This window comes from Mytilus californianus, unplaced genomic scaffold (assembly GCF_021869535.1).
Source record: "Mytilus californianus isolate M0D057914Y unplaced genomic scaffold, xbMytCali1.0.p SCAF_10, whole genome shotgun sequence".
Taxonomy (NCBI): domain Eukaryota; kingdom Metazoa; phylum Mollusca; class Bivalvia; order Mytilida; family Mytilidae; genus Mytilus; species Mytilus californianus.
Window position 1 is genome coordinate 69,953,432 of NW_026262582.1, and position 21,810 is coordinate 69,975,241.

The 21,810-nt window shown below is 32.7% G+C and overlaps 1 protein-coding gene across 1 annotated transcript; it reads left to right on the forward strand.

The window, feature by feature from the left end:
* The first annotated feature begins 270 nt into the window (after window positions 1-270).
* On the forward strand, window positions 271-2,066 carry LOC127719155 (opsin-1-like). The gene is made up of 3 exons (XM_052225178.1): window positions 271-442; window positions 674-921; window positions 2,055-2,066. The coding sequence occupies exons 1-3, from the start codon at window positions 271-273 to the stop codon at window positions 2,064-2,066; spliced, it is 432 nt and encodes a 143-aa protein (XP_052081138.1).
* The last annotated feature ends 19,744 nt before the right edge of the window (window positions 2,067-21,810 follow it).

Sequence of the window (21,810 nt, forward strand, 5' to 3'; positions counted from 1 at the left end):
GAATTTCGAACAGCGGTATACTACTGTTGCCTTTATGTATAAAAATAAGAAAAAGATTGAATACAACTCCAGCTACCACAAATACAATTTATATATCTAATATCTTTTGTTTTAAAAGACAGACTTTAAACATATACATCTGCTGGGTCGAACGAAAAGACATCTTTGATAAAACGTTTCAATGTGACAGTCATAGTTTTATTAATACTGTTAAGAAGGATTTCATTTGATTCTTTCAGAATAAAGACGTACGCAACTAAAAGGGGAATTATGTTATGCAATGTAACAGGAAATACTACAAACAATCATCATGAACTCATAGCTGCGCAAACGCCACCTTGGTTTCATTTTACCTTTGGTCTGATACTTCTTACATCAGGGCTTGGATCTTTCGTTTCAAACGGTTCTGTCGTTTTTGTATTCCTGGTCAAAGAACGGACGCGTATTACTAGATCAAGTCTGTATATTGCCGCAATTTGTTGTTTGAACTTGATAATGACAACGTTTGGGACACCAATGGTAATAATGTCCTGCTTTAACAACGTATGGCTGTTTGGTGAATCTGGCTGTAGATATAACGGTTTTTTGATGTCGTTTTGCAGTCTTGCAACAATGCTTCTTTTGACCATGATTTCCGTCGACCGGTACATATATGTTGTTAAAACAAATTTAGCTAAATACCTGTCAAACAAAACAAGCATCGTGTCTATAATTCTGTGCTGTCTCATTACATTTGGTTTTGCAATAAGTCCTTTGTTTGGATGGAACCAGTACACGTATGAAGGAATTGGTACCGCATGCGCAATAGATCTAATTGGAGATAATAATAACGGACAGTCATTCATCTTGGCTCTCTTTGCTATCTACTTTGTAATGCCAGTTTCTGTGATAATATTTTCATACGGAAATGTGTATGCAAAGGTTGGTATATTCTACAAAGTATTCTTGTAAAAACATTAACCCTTCTTGATATGCGTGACCATGCCCATTCCTAAACTTTTGTTCGACACGCCTGAGGTTACACTTTGAGAAACTCAGATAATCAGCAAACAAACAATATACAAACTAGTAAAAACATTTTATTTATTGATTGTTTTTATAAATATAGCTGTATACGTTCAGGCTTTCACTTTCTCCTTGATTATAAATTTGTTCTCGACGTAAATAAAGATTGATCTCGAGAAAAAAAAGTTCATACGTTTCGTTAATCGGATTTTTGTAAAAATAAAGGAATATCACAAGGCTAATTTTTGTAATCGTTCTTATTAAATGTTCTCCGTAATATCCTTTTATTGATATATTTAAAGGTGATGAAAGATTCCAAGGCGCACTTGAGATCGAGTCTGACGAAAAAATCCTTTGACAAAGGAAAGCAATGTCGAAAGAAACTTACTATGGAGCAAGAACTTGCAGTGACAACGACTATACTCATAGGTTAGTTGTTAGGTCCGTTTGTCGAATAACTATTCATTTGTGTGATTCGATTTGTATATATTCATGGTATTTTCCCGTCTGGCTTTCAAATATTTTGAGTTGAACGATCTTGATGAAGGCAAATCCAGAAAAGCGCTTCGAACGCATAAAATTGATAGTGTTTTTTTTTCATTTTGTTGATTCATTTTCATTTTCATTTTATTCGTATCAATAAAACAAGGGGATGTTATGTATATGTTAACAATGATAACGAAAACACCACACATTGTTCAATAACCCAAATAAATAACAAATATGTACAAATCTGATTAAACTACAGATCCTGTAATCAAGGTTTTTGTTTGCTTACAAGCACTGAACATCATTCTGATTTACTTTCTGTTCCGGTATTTATTCCATCAGCCAATGAAATTTCAGCCTTCAAGTTTTTGAAGGTGTGTTTAAATCCGACGAAACCAGAGGAATCCGAAATGTTTTTTTCTAAAAGAAAGAATAATCGGACGTGTTCACATCTTTGAAAGATAATTCTATCATGAAAGTAATTTTCTAGTTTTTAGATTATTCAAAAACAAATTGGAAGAATTTGTATGTATTCAAATATATGTTTTTTTTAATTATAGGATTCTTCTTGATATGTTACACACCATTTATAGTCCTACTTCTGTGGAAAGTATTGAATAAGGATGCTGAAATCGACCCAATTGCAATGGCAATACCGTCCATGATAACTAAAGTAGCGGGAATTTTCACACCATTTGTTTATTTAAGTCGAAACAAGGTCTTTAGAAAACATGTGTTTAATGTATACCCCTGCTTTAGATCGAGGAATAGGGTTCATCATTGTAACAATATTGAACAAACACAGATAACTACAGTAACTGTAAAAGACAAAACAACAACAAACGCCCATTGTTTCAAGAAAAGTTTTGACGAAATCGAAACAGTATTCTAATGAACAACACAATTGACAAATCTGCTATGATTGAATGTCAGGTTGACTCCTTTCCTCTAACAAACACAATTAAAAACATTTTACGGAACTAAATACAGACCGTTGATCTTAAGGGTATAATGACGTAATTATTTAAGGCTAACGAAAATTCAAATAGTAGCTTTGATATATTTGGAATCTAACAAAGCAAGCTATAAAAAATAAGAAGATGTGGTATGATTGCAAATGAGACAACTGAGACCACAGAAATAAACAACTATAGGTCACCGTACGGGCTTCAACAATGAGCAAAGTATTGAACAAAAATGGCAACTACAGTAAACGTAAAAGATGAAACAACAACAAAAGCTCATTATTCCAAAAAAAAAAAAAATACTTCAAATTTAATTTTTGAACGATCCTACTCTGACGTAACTAAGTCCTGATGCAATTGTTTGCTGACTGATGGCAATCTACTAAAAAAATTACTGTCAATATAGATAAGAAGATGTGGTATGAGTGCCAATGAGACAACTCTCCATCTAAGTCACAATGTATAAAAAGTTTCGATTATATGTCAAAGTACGACTTTCAACACGGAGTCTTGGCTCACACCGACCAGCAACCTATACGGGCCCCAAATTGACTAGCTATATAGGGTAAAACAATTCAAAAGTAAAAACCAACGGTCTTATCTATATAAAAAAAAAGAAACGAAAAACAATTATGAACCATATCAAGGAACGAAAAACAATTATGAACCATACCAACAAACGACAACCATTGAACAACGGTCAAGTCACATTTTATTACAATCAACATTGTACTAATCATTATGTCATTTATGTTTGAAGCAAGAACATGAAGAAGGGAGTCAAATATCACTTCTGTTTGTATATGCTCTAAGAAATCTGCAGAAATGTAGTTCAGACAATTTCACGTTTTGGGAAATATAAAGAAAATTATGACATATTGAGAGAACAGGACCACTCGGATCCTTCCAATGACTTCAATTTTTAGTTTATGTTGATCGAAGAAAGCCGAGATAGATTAATTGTACATGTAGCAAAAGAAGTTTTCAGCTTCTAAATGTGTGATTTACTTAATGATCAGATTATCAAAGTTTACACTGACTCTTATGTTGGCATTACATATTAAAAACTGGACAGCACTGTCCTTGTTTGAACCTTTAAATCAATAACATAATATGCGTGGAACAGAAAGAGTAAATATACGAATAACAAACTAGAAAATGACATTCTTGTCGAACACAAAATGGTTGGAAATCGTACGATACCTTAAGAAATCAAAATTAGATTTTGTCGATTAAAAGAACTATATAGGGTAAAACATAGAAATTAGATTTTTTTCAATTGCAAACCACCAAATTTATGGTTCGGGGTTTACTCATAGTTGAAGGCCATACAATAACGTATAGATGATAACATCCTCTTCATTTAGACTCCGGTGGATAGTTGTCTCCTTCGCAATTATACCTCCCCTAACCTGTCTACCACTGTTTTTTTTGTTTTTTTGCTATTCCCTTAAATATGAATTTTTTGTGTCACTGTTAAAAAAGAAAACCATTTCTTTTTTCGGAATTACCTGATCAACACATGTAAAAATTAACTGTTTGGTCCTTAAGATCCTGTTTATATCTATTGCTTCATATCAAAATATTAATGTCCGATTGCTATTAGATATACACGACATTATGGAACTTATCCCTTTAGAAATGCAATTATGACTTGTTTCCTAATGCTGTAGATACTGTAACAATTGATTATAATGGTTGGAATGATTTATATAACTTGGAAACTAGTAATGAAGACGAAAGAGGAGACAAATTGTATCAGGAAGGTCAAATTCCGGAGATATGAAAATAGCGTTAGGAGTACTTGAGATCAATGAATATATTGCTGCATTGAACATATATACATTTCTGAGCATTTAATAGTAGAAATTAATAAATGTTATATGTTAGTGTATAACGCATTTCTTAAGTTTACTCTGCCTTATGCATGAATTGTTCACCCCAAAAATTAAGATATAATTCATATGAACTTATTGATTCTTTAAGTCAACGTGTGTTGAAATGTTAAAAATTAAATTACATTTGTAACTTGGTTGAATATTGTCTTCATCGGTATTAACTTCAAAGGCAACTGGATATGTAAAACAGTTAGGAAAACATAAGATTCTACAAAGTGTTGATACTTTAATGTCAACAATACACAAGTCATATTATCTCTGAAAGTGTACCATGGTTTTACATTAAACCCATTGAATGTGTACTGATTGATTTATAAGTCTATCAAAACGTGGTTTATTTAGTAGTTGAAATCATACTCTATCTAGACTCAAAACATCACACTTTGAAGAAAAGCATATATCCAATTTTACTGTCTGTTTTTATCATTAATATTACAAGTAGTTAGAAAGTATAAGACCTAAAGACAAAAGGAACCTCTTTGTACCTCGTATCAAGAGGTTCCAAGTGGATTAAGACTGAAGCAGGTATATGTTAAGTGCCAGATGGTTGCATGGACAGGTGTTTCATTTGACAAAGGTGCTGGCTTAGTGTTTTATGGATTGACAGATTGTTGTGTAGGCTGATGTACGTTTTCCTTAATGAGGGATATTCACAACATCGTGAGATTTTTTTGCTCGATATTATAATACACATGTTTTCGAAAGTCTCCTCACCTTCAAAGCCTCAACACCCAACACAACTTTATTACTCAGTTCGTGGGCATACTTTAAACAATTGTACCAACAGCTAAAACAACACATATAGTATTTTGTACAAAACGGATTCCAAAAGGACATTGAGTGACGTGCGAACAGTCCACGGAACCTATTGTTTCTTGCAGAAACTTTAGCCCTTTCGGTAACTATAAATAAATAATTGTTGATTTAAAGATTAAAATTTTTTTTCTTCATTTTTTTGGATCTAAAGATAAAAAAATCCATAATATATATATATATATACCAGATTAAAATGGCGTACGGCGGATGCTTTTCTTCTACAAATGACTCAAAAGTGACGCTCGAATCATAAGGTTTAAAAGGCCATATAAAGTACGAAGTTGAAGAGCATACAAAATTCCGTAAGTTTTTGGCAAATAAAGCTAAAGTAATCTATATCACGAACTTATTATTGTGGGAAATAAATATTTACATACAGTCTAAGTATATTTTGCAGCACTTACTTTGTCAAACCTTCATAGAATGTTTAAAATTTGGAAATAAGCCTCTATTATATAAAAAATGGCATCTAAATAAAAAAAAGTTGAAATTATCTAGATTTTTTTTTGTATTTTACTTATAAAATTAATGGAATCATTTTGGCAATAGAAACTACATTTTTAAAATGACAGCACAATTGGAGTCGTAGTTCGTCATGATCATGATTTTCAAAAATTTGATAACGAAAATATCGAAACACTTGGAATAAAGTTATGCAGCATAGCGAACTAACAGATTTGTTGAAGAATTCTTGTTTGAACAATATGAGCTTACCCGTATATAATTAGTACTATCAAAACATATAAACCTCTAACGGGAAGGATTGTGCCTGATATTCATATGATGAAGACATAATCTTTCAATCAGTTTAATTGAAGTCTGGAGCTGGCATGTAAGTTAACTGCTAGTAGTCTGTTGTTATTTATGTATTATTGTCATTTTGTTTATTTTCTTTGGTTACATCTTCTGACATCAGACTCGGACTTCTTTTGAACTGAATTTTAATGTGCGTTTTGTTATGCGTTTACTTTTCTACATTGGCTAGAGGTATAGTGGGGGGGGGGTTTAATTTTAGTTTCTTGTGTCCAATTTGGAGTTTAGTATGGCGTTCATTATCACTGAACTAGTATATATATTTGTTTAGGGGCCAGCTGAAGGACGCCTCCGGGTGCGGGAATTTCTCGCTGCATTGAAGACCTGTTGGTGACCTTCTGCTGTTGTCTGTTCTATGGTCGGGTTGGTGTCTCTTTGACACATTCCCCATTTCCATTCTCAATTTTAAAATATACAAAAACCCGCCAAAACAGATAGAATAAATATCATAAAGCCAACAAATATTTATTAGAACTGATATTATATGTTTATAGGATTTTTACTTTTAACAGTTTCTTTTCTCGAACTCCGAAATGATGCCAGGATTTCCAATATTAACGTGAAATCATACGATTTGTCTTTTTAAAACTTTTGTAATGATTTGATATTTGTATAATATGAAAACAATGCGTAGCAAGAACTGCTAACCGTTCCGGAGGAACTGAGTTTATCTCCGGTTTTGGTTAGGTTTGTGTTGATCAATCTTTAATTTTCTATGTAGAGTTTTTTTTTACTTGTTTGTCTTTTCGTCGTTTTTTGTCATGAATTTGTCAGTTTTTCTTCGACTTATGATTTTTTAATGTCATCTTGGTACCTTTCGCCTCTTATTTAAATCTTTTTTGATACTATATTTTCTTAACATGCATATTTATCGATAATAGATTGATGTCAGGTTGAATGTTGGTTCAAAATTAAAATCTTTAATAAATCTGTCAAAATTTTTATCATACATAATTTATTCCCCGTGTTTCTTTTTTTTTTTTTTTTTTTTCTTGATTTTTGTTCTATAAATTGTAATGAAATAGATCAAGATTATTTTTAAATCAAATATTATGGTGCTAGACACAAAAATACGAACTGTCCAGCTGCGTATATTTTTGTTATTTTTCTAACCTTTAGATATTTAAACGTCTGACCTCGGCATTTCTACATTTTAATATTTTGAAAATAGCTGTATATGGCAAAACCTTTCGGATTTTTGGATCATCAATGCTCTTCAACTTCGTACTTTATTTGGTCTTTGTACCTTTGTTGATTCGAGCGTCACTGAATAGTTTTTTTATAGACGAAAAGCGAGCCTGGCATGATATATTTTAGTCCGGGTATCTATGATGACTTAATTAAGTAAACAAATATGGTATTTATATTTTTAATTTATATATGCAGAGTAGACATCTTTTGACGATACCAATATGTAAACAGGTGTCACAATTATTGTTTACAGTTGCTAAAACCTGGCATTTTAAATCTTAAAATTGAGAATGGAAATTGGGAATGTGTCAAAGAGACAACAACCCGACCATAGAGCAGACAACAGCCGAAGGCCACCAATGGGTTTTCAATGCAGCGAGAAACTCCCGCACCCGAAAGCGTCCTTCAGCTGGCCCCTTAACAAATATGTATACTAGTTCAGTGATAATGGACGTCATACTAAACTCCAATTTATACACAGGAAACTAAAATTAAAAATGATACAATACTAACAAAGGCCAGAGGCTCCTGACTTGGGACAGGCGCAAAAATACGGCGGGGTTAAACATGTTTTTTGAGATCTCAACCCTCCCCTATACCTCTAGCCAATGTAGTAAAAACAAACGCACACCAGTACTTGTATGTTTTGTAATGGAATGTTGTAAATCAGTTCAGCATTAAATTAACGACCCTTAATCCTGAAGTAAATTATTTTTACTGATTGTCATTTAAACTATTTAAGTTAATTTAGTGCAGTCTTAGTGTAGCATGGTGAACAAATTTGTTACTGCTACCGACTTCTTTTATGATAAACAATAGATCATAAGTACTGAAAGAAAAAGATAAGACAAACCTTAGAGGGTGTGCCACAACAGGAGCAGGGTCTGCTTAACCTTCCAAATCATCTGAGCTCACCCTCAATTTTTTGTGGGGTTCGTGTTGCTCAGTCTTTAGTTTTTTAATTGGTGGCTTGTATACTGTGGTTTGTCTGGAGGTCTTTTTCTCTTTTAACTATGGCGTTGTAAGTTAATTTCGACTTATGAGTTTGAATGCCCACTTAGTATTTTTCGCTTCTCTTTTTTAAGACGGCATTCGATGACTACCACAAAGCCCTATAGTACCAGATACTTAGGGTTTAACGTGAGTTGTTGGAACCAGTTGTCAAAGTTCAAAAGTATTCTGGCAAACTTTTATGTGGGTGATAGGGGTGGACAATGCAGGATTTCCATTTAAAATATTATGCTGTATTTATTGCAACTTATTTAGAGTTTAAGGATGTTCGCTACTCTGTTTCAAAATAACAAGCTTTTTAAAAGACTGTTATAAATTGATAGTATATAAATAAAGAAACTAAAAGAGCAGAAAAAAGTTAAGGGTCCGTGTGCTTGTTTTTGAGATATAAGCCATTGCAAATTTAGCGGGAAACAATTCTCTCTAGATTTTTCATACATTTAACACTGTCACCTTTTTTCTTTCAAAAACGATGAAAAGATAACAAGGATTTTATAACATTTTAAACTATATGTAATCAATTTATGGAAAGAAAAGAAGGGGTTAGTGGGTAAAATTTTTAATGGCACTGTATGGAGAAAATCAGTGGATTCCGAATATTTGGCAAATAATCAAAAACAAGAAGAGCGAACATCCTTAAAATATAACCTATCATGTACCTGAATACGGCATATCCAACTGACTACCCAACCCATAGAGTACTCAGCCACTAAATGCATCTAATCAAAGACCATTTCAACCCATTGTCTGTCACTTACTCTTCCTGTTTCTAATTTTCATTTGAACCTGTATTCTGAGGTTCACAGAGACATTTCTTTGAACCTAGAGTGTGTACTTTTGTATATCATACGATTATATTGAAAAAGAGAGTAACAATTAAGATTTATTTCTTTTACGTTGATAGTTTTAATCTTCAAAAACATTTTATTCCAATGTTTTGTAAGTGAAATTCATGTTGCATATCTTTAATTATCTGTGAAGTGTTGGTGAAACTGTGTTTCTCAATTTGTCTTTTTCGTTGAGAGATATGGTGTTAACTGCTTTTCTCCAACTTACGTTTTTTTTAATGTATTACTATCCTCTTTTGAACTTCTCGTTCAAATAATAGTCTTCAGAGGGAAATTTCAATTTGTTGAAAAATATGGAGTGAGGCTCCTACCATCCTCTGGAAAGTAAACAATACAAGTTTTTTTTTAGAATTTGATTATAATGTGTATAGATGATGTCTTGACAAGAGAAGTGTGTGAACCCTTTTACAAGAAAATGTATATGTCGGTAACGTTTATTCTAATGAGTTATACGGTTATTGTTTTAGATAAAATTGAGAATGGAAATGGGGAATGTGTCAAAGAGACAACAACCCGACCATAGAGCAGACAACAGCCGAAGGCCACCAATGGGTCTTCAATGCAGCGAGAAACTCCCGCACCCCGAGGCGTCCTTCAGCTGGCCCCTTATCAAATATGTATACTAGTTCAGTGATAATGGACGTCATACTAAACTCCAAGTTATACACAAGAAACTAAAATTAAAAATGATACAATACTAACAAAGGCCAGAGGCTCCTGACTTGGGACAGGCGCAAAAATGCGGCGGGGTTAAACATGTTTTTATAGATCTCAACCCTCCCCCTATACCTCTAGCCAATGTAGAAAAAACAAACGTACAACAGTACGCACAGTAAAACTCAGTTTCAAAGAAGTCCGAGTCCGATGTCAGAATAGGAAACAAAAGAAAATAAACAAAATGACAATAATACATAAATAACAACAGACTACTAGCAGTTACTGACATGCCAGCTCCAGACCTCAATTAAACTGATTGAAAGATTATGTCTTCATCATATGAATATCAGGCACAATCCCTCCTGATAGGGGTTTAGTATTATACCGTCATAAAATATATGAGAAGAAAATAACCCGTGTCATGCCAACAACTGGTTTTAGAATAAATATGTTTAATTCCGATGCAAAGACCCTATAAGTGAGTCAATATTAAAGCCAAAATATGCAATCTTTAATGACCTGACAACAGTATCGTAACTATATCCCTTCTTAATATGTCTGTTTAAAGGTTTTTTTAGCTTTGAGGTGAATATTGACATTTTTGTGCTTTGTAAAGAATATTACCATAAAAGATTGGATGTGAAATACCCGAACGTATAAGATGTCTGCATGTTGAGTTATATTTACGAATGATGTCTTTATACCGATGATAAAATTTAGTAAATGTTTTGACTAGTTTATGCTATCGAAAACCCTGGTGTTATAATTTTTCAGTAATATATAAATTTTTCTCGCTAAAATCTAATACGTTGTTACAAACACGAGGAAATCGTACAAGTTGAGATATATAAACACCATAAGATGGTGACAAGAGAACGTCACCATCTAAAAATGGATTATTAACGATAGGAAATGAAAAATGATCTCTTTCATCATAGATTTTTGTATTAAGCTTCCCGTTAATGATATAGATATCAAGATCGAGGAAAGGACAGTGGTCATTGTTAGTATTAGCTTTATTTAAAGTAAGTTCAACAGGATAAATTTCTTTAGTATACATACTGAAGTTGTCATTATTGAGAGCCAATATATCATCAAAATATCTAAAAGTACTGTTAAATTTTTGTATCAGATGTTGTTTCGATGGGTCTTTGCTGATTTTAGTCATAAATTGTAACTTATAACAATACAAAAACAGGTCCGCAATAAGTGGTGCACAGTTAGTCCCCATTGGAATTCCGATAACTTGACGATATACGGAATCTCCAAAGCGAACAAAAATGTTATCAAGTAAAAATTCAAGGGCAGATATAGTATCAAAGCATGTCCAATTAACATAGCTCTTTTATTGGTTGCTACTAAAAAATGACCGAAAAGAGTTTGAACATATGTATTCGCATTCCGACTTTTTAAATGCCCATGTATTTAGGTGTGTGATTTTTTTCTTAATAAGAATATGAGGCAAAGTGGTATATAGGGTAGAAAAATCAAAACTTTGAACAGATTCAAAATCACCAATATATGCATGCAATTTATCAAGTACTTCCAAAGAGTTTTTGACACTCCAAAAGTAGTTAATTCCACTATTTTCAAAGGCCTTATTTGAACAATTTATTATCAGGTTTTTGATTGTACCAAGTGTACTAGTAAGTAGAATAGACAATTTAGTAGTGGAACAATGACTTGAAGACGAAATAAATCTATATTTGTAAGGTGATTTGTGTAGCTTCGGAAGCCTGTTCATAGTTGGGACTTTCATTGTATTTGGCTCTGCTTGCAAAGAAGTAGAGTTCATTCATGTAGTATGTCTTTATGATGTTAATACACTTTAATTTATTAACGAAGTTTGCAGGTTGATGTAAACTGAAGATTGAACATTTATTTGCTCAAACATTTGAATTTTCTGCCGATCACATGGTCTATTCTGGTTTGCACTTCTTATTCCTGGATACATATACAATATAAGGTCAATGTCAGAAAAATATAAACTTTTTTGTATGAGGCTGAGAAACTGGGGAAGGGCGAGGTTTTACCGAGCCCATCCACAGTTTTGTGCCAAATACAAACAAGTTTATATTTTTATGACATTGACCTAATATTGTTTTTATACTGCAACTTAAATTATTACATTGATAGCTATTTAAATTGTAACACAAATGTCAAACTTTTTTTTATCCCTTAATGAACCCCTGTTTGTGGAGAAAGTGTTCCATGATGAAATTGACATTGCACAAAATATAGCTGTGTTACTATATTTAGGAAATAAACACAACTAGTTGCAGTATACACTACACTGTCACCATCTGTAATGAGCGAAAATATACAGAATATAGAAAAATGGTCTACATAGTTGATAAATATAAAAATGCAAATCCCGTCCAGGCCTTTTAGTATCTTAACCAAAGATGCGACATATTCATCAAGTAGTATCTTAAACACAAAGATGAGACATATTCATCAAGTAGTAATATTTAACACAAAGTTATATCTTGATAGTGTCCCTTTTATTGACACTGAAGAAAGACTTTACACCAGAGTCTATGGCGAACGTGCTTATTTTAACTTTCCAGTTGTCAACTTTTCATTTCGAAGCATCACACACCTTCTGCAGCATTGGTTACAGATGATCCAGTCCTTTCAAAATGGCACAAAAACGAAAAATTAATTGGGGACAAGGCTCTCGCTAACAAAGCAGACCTCAATGCAATTTAATGGGGATAACGGATCGAATCCCGTCCAAGAACTGTTGATTTATCGAATGTTAAAAACTAAACTTACATTTCAATTTGAAAAACACAAAATGACATCATTTTGCATTTTCTTTTACGTTTATCTGTTGTATTGGTAGAGATGATGAAAATTCTTATCCTTTTTTCTCTACATTGTCGTAATGGGTTTTACTTTGGTTCATTTCCGTGTAACAAATAATTTTACACTTGTTTAAATACAAACATTCAGATATTTCTACGTCATTTCCGTTTTAACTAAAAACCGACTCTCTTATTACTTATTACATTAATACCAGTGTATAAGGATAAAATCCTTTTTAATTTAAAGAACTTTAACAACGTGTCTTGTAAAGTAAATCAAAAGGACTGTTTGTACCTTATCGCTCATATCTGAATTAATACATTACGCTCCTGTGTGTAGACTATGCGGTTTCCATCTGCCAGGATATGCTCCCTACGCAAAAATTGTACTGTTGAAGAACGACTAAAATCGACATTACAGACATTTTATAGTAACGATCACTCACACATTTGGTCTTCGATATGATATGCCTGTGTCTCAACTCACGAATGACATTTTTTGCAGTCTTACATTTATACGTTACAAGATAAGTCGTCTGGTTTGTAATTGTACTGATTGTGCTCTATTCACGATAGTGGCATTTTGACTGCGTGTGGATTCGAAAGGCATGGTTCATGCATAGCACGAGACGCTAACCCTGTTTACGTAATCGGCCTCCATCTTTTTGGAATTCGTAGGATTCCTTGATTTTGTTGTTGATTTGTCTTCGTTATCGAGTTATAAGATGTGAACATTAATAAATCAGTGTTACCTTAACTTACTAAAACTTACTATGTCCAAAACTCGTAAATCCTTCTTGAATGTGTAACTATTAGATAAGCATTACGGAACTGCATCAACACATAACGGGCAAAGCCTGCAGCCGGAGGAATCTTTTCCTGAACACATGTGTTACCGACTATGCGAATCAAGACTCAGTCAAAAATGTCACAACATGAATTAAGAAAAACCCGGATTCAAAGAAAATGGACCGTTGTGCAGATCAAAAAGAGGCAAGAGACACCAAAACGAACTATGGAAATTCAGAAGTCGAGAAAAACCGACATCATGTAGAAAATCTAAAACGACAACAGGATAACCAACAGTTCACAAAACTTGACATAAAACACGAACTGGAAGTACAATGGAAGTCAATCGATAATTTAGACACATGCACATCGTATTGGTTAAATTATTAGTGATTGGGACAGTAACATTTGCTTATTTTTCTTTTATGAGTAATCATAATAACCCCGTAATTGAAGTATGACCTGACTGATATGAACGAGCACGTGGATAACGTACCGTACCCGTATCCTTTGATATATGCAATGTCATATGATCGTGGATTCGGGATATTTTACCTTTAGTGGTTGACTTTGGTTACAGAAACTTTGTTAGTGCAAAGGAGATTTCTTTGTTATAAATTGTAGACCGTATGATGACATTTAGATGCCGTTTGGAACTGATGTGTCCATGCTATCTCCGTTACATAAACATACATGCTTAGTTCAGTGTTTTCAGATATTTGCGTTCTGATTATGCGTGTAATAATGTTTGAATGAAGTTAAATAATACATTAATCCTTCCTTTTATTTATGTAAACAAATTCGTGTTAGGGCATAACATTCCTGACTTTTGATAACCGCATAACTTATTAGATTAAAAATTTAGTGGCATATACATTTTTTTTAAAAGGGTTCACACACTTCTCTTTACGAAATGTTCACTTCAAAGCTATTTTGTCAAGTTCCAAAATGAATTATACATAGTTTTGGTGTATTTTCTATATAAACAATACATTTTCCGGTAAATAGTAGATTCATTGCATAGTGTTTGCATGTGCTTTTCGTAACCTTTATCGTGCAGTTGTCTGTTTTCTCTCAGATTTGAACAAAAAGCAGGTGTGATTCACTAATTGGTCTGTATTTGTCTGATGATTGATTTCCACACTAGAAATATATTTTATTATTTTCTTAATTTTAAATTAACAAACAGAACCTACAAGGTCAGACGACCAATTTTATTTTATATTACTATATCATATATTGATGATTAGTGATTTCTTTATGCCGCATCATTTTGTATCATAAGTATATCATGCCAGTTGAAATTTTCTAAAGTTTCAAATCAAGAAAATTATTCATACCATTTGCTTATAAAACAAATTATAACTGGAGCTAGATATTAAATAAGAAATATTATACATGTAAACTTCGTTCATGTATTTTCATAACTTTATCACAAAATGAATAAAAAGCTTAAACAGAAAACAAAACAAAACAAAAATACATTGCCATCTCTGTCATGGTCAAACCTATCCAAAATATTATCCGATCATTCAAGAGAACTACGATTTACTCCTCGATATGAAGGTTTTATGTTGCCAGATATTTATTTTTCCGATAAGTGGTTTGCGGAATACGGTTTTTATTTTCATCGTTTTGTCTTTTTGTGACGATATTGTTTAGTCTTACTTCGACTTAAACTTTTTATTTTTTCGCTTGTATTAACACACCCTGCTGATGAGTCTTTTGTAGACGAAACGCGCGTCTGGCGCAAATACAAAATCTCAATCCTGGTATCTATGATGAGTTTATTTATACCCTGGCGTATGCTAAAATTTCATTGGAAATAGTTGTACTTTCTTCTATTTTACAGTACTTAACACAAAGCTTCCGGTATTCTTATTTCATTACTTACCGTTATTGATTTCATTGAAAGATCTGATATCCATTGTTTATATTAAAATGTTTATCAACCTGTAACGAATAAAACAAGTATATGGATAACACATGATTATAATTTAGTTTGGAAGTTATGAATTGGTCCCTAATTAACCTAGCTTATGAAAGAAATAACATTCATGGTAATATGTGCGTTTTAAATTCAAAGTCTAGACAACTCTTTCAAATCATAGTAACGCTTACTTAGTGCTTTATGCAATGAGAAAAAGTATCATGCATGTTATTTCTGTAATCATCTAGCTTTATTATGCGTCTCTATGTATTATTATAATTTTTATTTCAAGGGTTGGTAAATTGGAGAAGTAAGTACTCACTAGAAATAATTTACTTTTAACTTAGTACTGCAAAACCCTCACATGCATTATGTTGACTAGCTTTCCGTTGTTCTTACGTTCAACAAAGTTGGAAAGTATAATTTCAATATACGTAATATTTTATAAAAACAAAAATCATCTCTCACCAAATTTACTAAAAATGACATGAAAAGAGTGCTAAAGTATGATTCCACCTGCGTGAATTTAATAAAACTGACATACACATAAAGCTTTTCAACATTGTTAAAGTCACGAAAGCAATTTATATAACATTTTTTGTCTAGTTTTTTTGATATAAAGGTTACTATTTTACAGGTGTTTTTGAATGTTTGCGTCTGGTACTATTTAAAACAACTTCAATTTGGTTTTTTATAGCATGCAATCAGACTATTTACGTCATTTGGTCACTTGTTAAGTTGAATATTTGCGTCTAGTACTACCTTAAAAGAACACCAATGTTGCTGTTTATAGAATGAAATCAGACTATCTACGTCATTTGGTCTAGATAGAGAGTTTTCTTATTGGCAATCATACCACATCTTCTTTTTTTATAAACATTGTCTTCTGTGTTCTAATAAATTGCAATTCGGCTATATTGTGATTTGAACGTCATACGGAATCTCTATGACATGACAATGCAAAACAAAAAAACAAGCATTTGAAAATCTGATTTACTGTTATTTTCAAAATGTAATCAGCAACACCAATTCTCATCAATGAATTAAACCAAATTGATCTGTAAAAGCCACTGTTGTTTGTCTAGGTAGAAGTATCATTTGTGATCATTTCGTTCACGCCATACGCCATACGCACTGCCTACGTAATGATTCTCAGTTATTAATTTTTTTGTTACCAAATACAATGCATGTTAACACTATTGTGAAAATGAAATTTGATTGTAGTGAATATTTATGGGTTTTTTTTTTGTTGAACACCGTCCGTTGACCTGAAATTGAACACCTCTTTGTCCTGGGATCTCGAATCGTTTTCTAAATAAAATATAGATCATTCCTATTATTAATCCAATTTCATTACACGCCATAAACTCGCTCAATAATATTCATATGCTTAGGTCGTCAAAGCACAACACATTGAGCCGGATTCACATGAAGTACGCTCTAGAGAACTTATCAAAACCATCTGAAACATTTTGTCTGGGAACTGTCAACCTTTGTAAAATGCAATTACGTAGTTCATAAAATATTTCAAATGACAATTTATCATTCAAATTATACCGGAATCGAAGCATTAGCAAGTAAAGGGATGATACCAACAAACATTGGCAGTATACCTTCATCAATGCAAACCTTGTGGTAGTTATATAAAACAAATACTGTAAATTCAGACTTTTTGCGATGTTTTTATTATTGTAACAATTGCGACGGAATAGGTTTCTAAAAAACAAAAAAAAAACGACATTTTAAATTGTAATAGTAATATGTGTATGCTGCATTTTTGAAATCGCAATGATTATTCTCACATTTGTATTGACTGTTCAAAAATGACATGGAAGCATACAAACATTTTTGAGTTAACAGTAACCTTTTTAATGGAATGTCAAAGTACCAGTTATGAGTTTTTTATTATCATATTAGCACTGTTAAATATGAGCTGCGAGTCATGCTATGAAGCTTTTAGTCAAGCCAGCAGCGAATGCGTTCCACAATACTTCGATATCACAAAGCCATGATATTCCACTTTATGAAGCCCTGAACAGAGTTATAATGGCAGAGAGAAGAACGTTTAGGTAATATTATCTGGGAATATTAAAACTAAATTACATAACGAACCTTGATATTCATTCAACCTCTTACCCTTTACATGAGTTATGCAGCAATCTATCGTAAAAAAAATGTATATGAAGACGCATGTTTATTTATTATATACGTGTTGTCTCCTGGTACATGTGGTAGCCTACTCCTCTAATGAGCTAAAATTAATATTCAAATAACCGTTTACATTATTCCTAGTTAAGGTGATCATCTATAAACATGAGTAACATCTACAGAAAAAAATGTGTTGTTTGATATGCTTTATAAACATATTATTATCTGAAACGCATAAATCGAATGAAAATCAATATTAAATTAGGTAACCCAGTTTTACAATTGAAAGCTTTACAAACTGTAAAACACTGTATGTTAGCATTTTTAGCAAATCCTCTCTTATTATAGTTCAATGAATATGCTTCAAGTATAAGTTCCAAAATAAATGAAACAAATGATAAGGAAAAATAAATCCTGCGCCCTATGTTTCGTACGTATATGACGAAATACTTCGATACGAAGCTGCTACTGGGGAAAGTCATAATCCAAAACAAACACCAGTAACCAATAATCTTAAAAAGTGCACTTTTTAGTAACCGGTGCCAAAATTGTCTGTTAGTACGATTTTTCTGATAGTATAAAAACGCATAAAAATAACAAGTTTATAATTTTAGTACGTCAAATGGTTATATCATATATACAAGACTCATCACTGACGTTCTAATCAAAACTGTTGGAAGGTCGATCAATTACGAAAGGTGAACAGCATGCAAAGCTAACATTCAAAACAGTTTTGCCAAAATTTGACCCACCGCGTTTCCCTAGGACATGTTATATATATGTATATTAAAGGACGTTTGTTTGTCATTCACTTTACCCGTTGTTATATAAGCAAACGAAGAACACCGGTTTCATATTCTACACTATAAAATGAATTTTTGACATCTTTACCTATTATGTCTGTTTGTTTTGTTCACACATCGTTGTCAATATAATGGAATTTTATGCGACTGTGATACAAGTGAGAGGTTTATCTAGCTATAAAACCAGGTTTAATCCATCATTTTCTACATAAGAAAATGCCTGTACCAAGTCAAGAATATGACAGTTGTTATCCATTCGTTTGATGTGTTTGAGCTTTTGATTTTTGCCATTTGCTTAGGGACTTTCCGTTTAGAATTTTCCTCGGAGTTCGGTATTTTTGTTATTTTCAATTTTATTATCTAAGACAGTAATTTTGATTTAAACATCATCTGAAAATTCTGAACAATAAAATATTCAGTTATTTACAATTGATTCGTAAACTTCATGTTAGATATAATGTTGGAATATTTTTATAAGTCGGAGTTCCTTCTGACACTTCAAAAACATGAAGATCAAATAAGCCAGATCATTTAATTTCACATTGTGATATATTAATGATGTTCTTTCCATTAAAAATCCAAACTGTTCTGATTGGGTGCCATTAATATATCCCCCAGAACTAGACATTAAGGAAACAACAGACACGGCTTCCACTGCCTCATTTTTTAGACGTTTACCTCGAATTTGACATAAGCGGTAAGCACAGTACCAGAATCTATGACAAACAAGACGATTCTAATTTTGAAATTATAAATGTCCTCCACCTAAGCAGCAATATACAAACATCACCTGCATATGGAATTTGAGAAGATATTGACACTATTTCTTGTGCTATTTAAATACTATGAATACATATTTCAAAATTTGGAAAATTATTTAAACTCCATGATATCAATATATTCACAAAAAAACCAATACTATGTCTTCACAAAATGATTTCTATATTTTGTGGCATTAACAAAAATATACACTTTAAAATATTGAATATTGAGCATTCATATAAATGATATATTTTGTATGAAAACGGTGATTGTTTTTCTTAATCTCGAAAACAGAGATCATGCAATTACTTCATATCTAATATCTGAGTGTACATTCAAGCAATTTAAACTTTACAACAGAAGATTCGCACCAATCAAAATTCTATTTTTCATAGCTGATATTTTGGGGAAATAAGTTTTCCATCTATTTTTTATAACGCGTGCAAACAAGCGTCTCATAAGGCAACCAAGTTTAAAAACAATTGTTTTGGTATGTGCAATCAATGCAGTCAAATATTTAAAAAATTAAATGTTGAGTTTTTGAAAGCTAATATCAACAACAGCAAAAGGAAAATCCAAGTTTCAGTTTAAAGTGAATGGAAAAAATTATGATAACGCTCGTCTAAGTGGTGCAGAGTGGAATCAAGCGTTTGGTGTGTAACGAGGTAGTATGTCTTCGAAAAATGTTACAAATGATAAACAGTGTTTTCGATAGACCCAGAACTGGTGCTTCTAGAGTGACGACACATCAGCAGGATGGCCATATCCGGTTGCAACGTTTCACCAACCGTTTTATGACAGCAACTTCAGCAGCAAGGGTAACCATCGGACGTCACAGACAAAGAATAGGTTAACAGACTTTTCGAAACATCTCCAAGACAACCGACTTCATGCACGCCATCCTCACAAAGTTCTTATCCTTAGACAGCGGCATAGAGCTCAACGTTTACAATGTCAATGTCAATGTCACATTTACTATGAATTCGCCAGCGATGGCATGAGGTGGTCTTTACGAATAAATCCCTCTTTAACATTTGAAATGCCGACAGTCGCAATGTTTCTAACTCATCCGGATTGAAGAGTATTCCAGCAGGACAACGTTCGTCTGCATACTACCCGAATCTCTGAAGCATTTCTAAATCATACTTACATTTGCGTGATGCCTTGGCCATCGCTATCTCCGGATATGGTGCCCATTGAACATATGTAAGATGACATAGGACGTCGTATTGGCAATCGACAACGAAGGCGTGCCTGAGTGTACGATTTACGTTGTGCATTGACCGAGAAATGCCACAAACTGTTCAGAATATTATCAAATTCATGCTCCTTTGAAGCATGACACTTGTTGATGCTAGGATGCAAGATACTGACTTTTTTAATTGAAGGTTGTGGTCTTTGATATGGTGTGTGACGTCATTGTTGACACTCGATGCAACACATGTGACATGATATTTATTACAATATGCTGTTATGTGTTTATTTAATATCAATATGTGACAATATAAGTGGAGCGTTTCTATTAGTGTTCAGTATATATTCGACATATAGAAAAATTCACAAACATTCGATTTTAAGAGTATACATGAAAGTTGTGTTACTAACGAATAAATTTGATTTAAGGTAGTTCGGGGGTATAGAAAAAAAAGACAGAATTTTCTTATACTTTGTAGATTTAAACTTTGTTGCATGGTTATTGAAAAACAAACAATAAAATTTGGGGGTCACCGGCCATCCAAGAGATTTTTTACCTCTGAAAATGAGTGCAAATAGGTTAATTTATCAATGGATGTATAGGGAAAATGGACATTAAACCTCTTTGATTGAATATTTACAGCAAAACAAATGACAAAAGTTTTTCATTTTTGTTCATACTGAAAAGCTTGATGTCTTTTTTGTTTTAAATTGGAATAAACTTTGGGGTCACGTGTAATATAAGAAAAATAATTTATTTTTTATGACAGGCTTACCGTGAAAGCAGACTAAAAGTAACAATTCTGAAAGAGCAATTTTTTGAATGGAGAAGCTTATATCAACATATATTTTTTAAAGTTTCCATGGAAATTCAGTTAAATTTGGAAGGGTAATTAGGGCCTATTTGCAGAAGCAAAAATTGATTGTAAGAGTTTCCCGTGGTAAAACACGGACATAGCCATTACTTCATTTTAAATGTCGTCAACATGTTTGTTTCAATTTCCATCAGTAAGAATCAATTAAAACTTTAAGGTTCCACTTTGTAAATACAGCTGTTTCACAAACCACGCCTCTTTTGGGGAGATATATAATATTCATAGATATTTTGTTTTGTTTACGTACTGGTTCCCATTTATGGTCCCTATGTTTCATCTCATATAGACATACCTTAGGAGTGTTTTTTTTCATTTTTTACCAGTTTAAATATACATGGAAGCTGCGAAAATTTAATTCTTAGGAAGACCGTAAGTAAAGGGAGGGATAGTACAGAATTTTAGTATTAGTTTAAACTCTTAGAAGTTCGGGGCACATAAAAGTTAAAAATATGACGCGCAGCCACTTGTTTTGACCTTTGAATAAAATAGTAGTGCATATCAACTTTCCATTCTAGGATTTATATTTATTTTACGAAACTTCATAGTAAAAGGGGCACAGTTTTAGCGGTAAAGAGAGTTCCTGTTGGAAATTGCATTGTCTATATTTACAGAAGAGCGGCGAAAGATACCAGAGGGACATTCAAACTCATAAACCAAAAATAATCTAACAGCGCCATGGCTAAAAAAGAAAAAGACCAACAGACAAACTATAGTACACAAAACACAACATAGAAAAACTAAAGGTTAAGCAACACAAACCCCACCAAAAACTCGGGGTGATCTCAGAAGCTCCGGAAGGATAAGCA